A 1,713-nucleotide genomic window follows, 5' to 3' on the forward strand; every position below is an offset into this window, starting at 1 on the left:
TGTTTTGTATATGTTTTATTGTAACTGTAAAAATCTTAAAATATCCACAATGTACTGTCAGAGTTAAACATAGGTATTATTGCTAAAATGGGATTTTCATTCAAGGTCTGGTAAGTTTTCATCATCAGAATCGCTCTCCATGTCGTCGAATGAAGGTTTATCGGGCTTGTCGCCCGCACCGCCGCCGCCTCCCATCGACCGCAACATCTCTTCTATGTCATAAGTGTTACCCCCCTCATCGTCCTCGTCGTCCTCATCTCTCCATTTGTTGAAATCTACCTTGAGATAGTGTGGTTTTTTCTTATCTTTTGTGAGTGACGGCCAGTACGGAGCATCCTTCTTTTCTTTACGAAGCACCATTTCTATGCACCGGCCTTTATTTATAAAGGCGCTATTTTCTGGAACCACAGCATCGTATAAAGGTATGGTTACCTCATGCGGTTTGTTATCCTGCACATTGACTCCTTTAAAATACACAGAGTCTTTTTCTATTTTAATAGTTGGATCTTTAGCCTCGACGCTAAATGTGAGAAAGACATCTTCCTTGCGTTGAGCCCATAAAACAGGTGGAGGCACCGGAGTTTCACTAGACATGGTTATTTTATATTATGAATAACTGAATATCAATACTTCCGTTGTGAATGATCGATCAAACGCAGAATTTTTCGTGTCAATCACATATAAAACCACGATGATTGAAATTCTATTCACCGACTCGCCGATTCATTTCATTTATGGAAATCCGTGTTGCCATAAAAATATTATAAAATGTACTCTATAACTACAACGCACATGTCACTGCACAAAATAAATACCATTTGAGTCTAAAATTATTTTTCTTACTTTATTCCCAAATTTTCATAATTGTCCATAATAATTTTCTGCTTATTCAATTTCATTACATCGCAGTCTATAATATACTTGTAATATAATAATGTAGTATACATATGAGTTGCTTAATATAATGAACTCCATTACTCCAATTACTACCGTTTGGTAGATTGTGAGTTAATGCGGTAACTCGCTAAATGTCAGTTAATTTTTTCTCGGTCTTTCCATGACCTGCTCGTTCGAATACACACAAATGTCGAGACTATCGAAAAATTTTAAAACCTATTTAAAAAAATATTTAAGTCGTAAAATATTAGTCGTTTCATTTCTTTGTCACCTGCATTTCGTCTTACGTGGTCTGCAAAATCAAATCAAATAAAAAACTAGGCTCACTTAGTATAACATAGGTACTTTTTTTATAAATGTTTATATATAAAAACAATCAAGTCCACATCGCATTCGTCCATGTCGGTTCCGTAGACGTTGAGTGTAGCGCATCGAGTATATGTGTAGCGATTTATAAATAATCCGTTGTATTTCAACTTTATTTTGTTTGTTATAAGAGCTTTTCATGTGTTTACATTCGAAATTAAAAAATGGTGTCGCCAGAGTTCTCAGCGTGGACAGTAAAGCATCACCGCAAGTTTAAATTTTATCGATTTAATCCAGGTTTCTCGACTAGAACAAACTGATTTGTTGTTTTTAGCGCTACCCTTAGAATATATAAATATATCGCACGTTGAAATGAATGCCGTCACTTAATGAAAATCGTCGAGTAGACACGGGGAATAGCGTTACATTTCTATCGCCGTGACTGTCGTTCCGGGTATCACAGTGATAAATCATCGTGATTTTGTCACGACTGTTACTTCCGTGACCTTG

General features: G+C 36.0%; 1 protein-coding gene across 1 annotated transcript; it reads right to left on the reverse strand.

Annotated features, from left to right (window-relative positions):
- LOC113237881 (uncharacterized protein CG16817-like) lies at positions 1-714 on the reverse strand. Its single transcript, XM_026474580.1, has one exon. The coding sequence runs from the start codon at positions 592-594 to the stop codon at positions 97-99; it is 498 nt and encodes a 165-aa protein (XP_026330365.1). The 5' UTR covers positions 595-714; the 3' UTR covers positions 1-96.
- Positions 715-1,713: the final 999 nt, after the last annotated feature.

This window comes from Hyposmocoma kahamanoa, unplaced genomic scaffold, assembly GCF_003589595.1.
Source record: "Hyposmocoma kahamanoa isolate Upper Pololo Valley unplaced genomic scaffold, ASM358959v1 94, whole genome shotgun sequence".
Lineage (NCBI taxonomy): Eukaryota > Metazoa > Arthropoda > Insecta > Lepidoptera > Cosmopterigidae > Hyposmocoma > Hyposmocoma kahamanoa.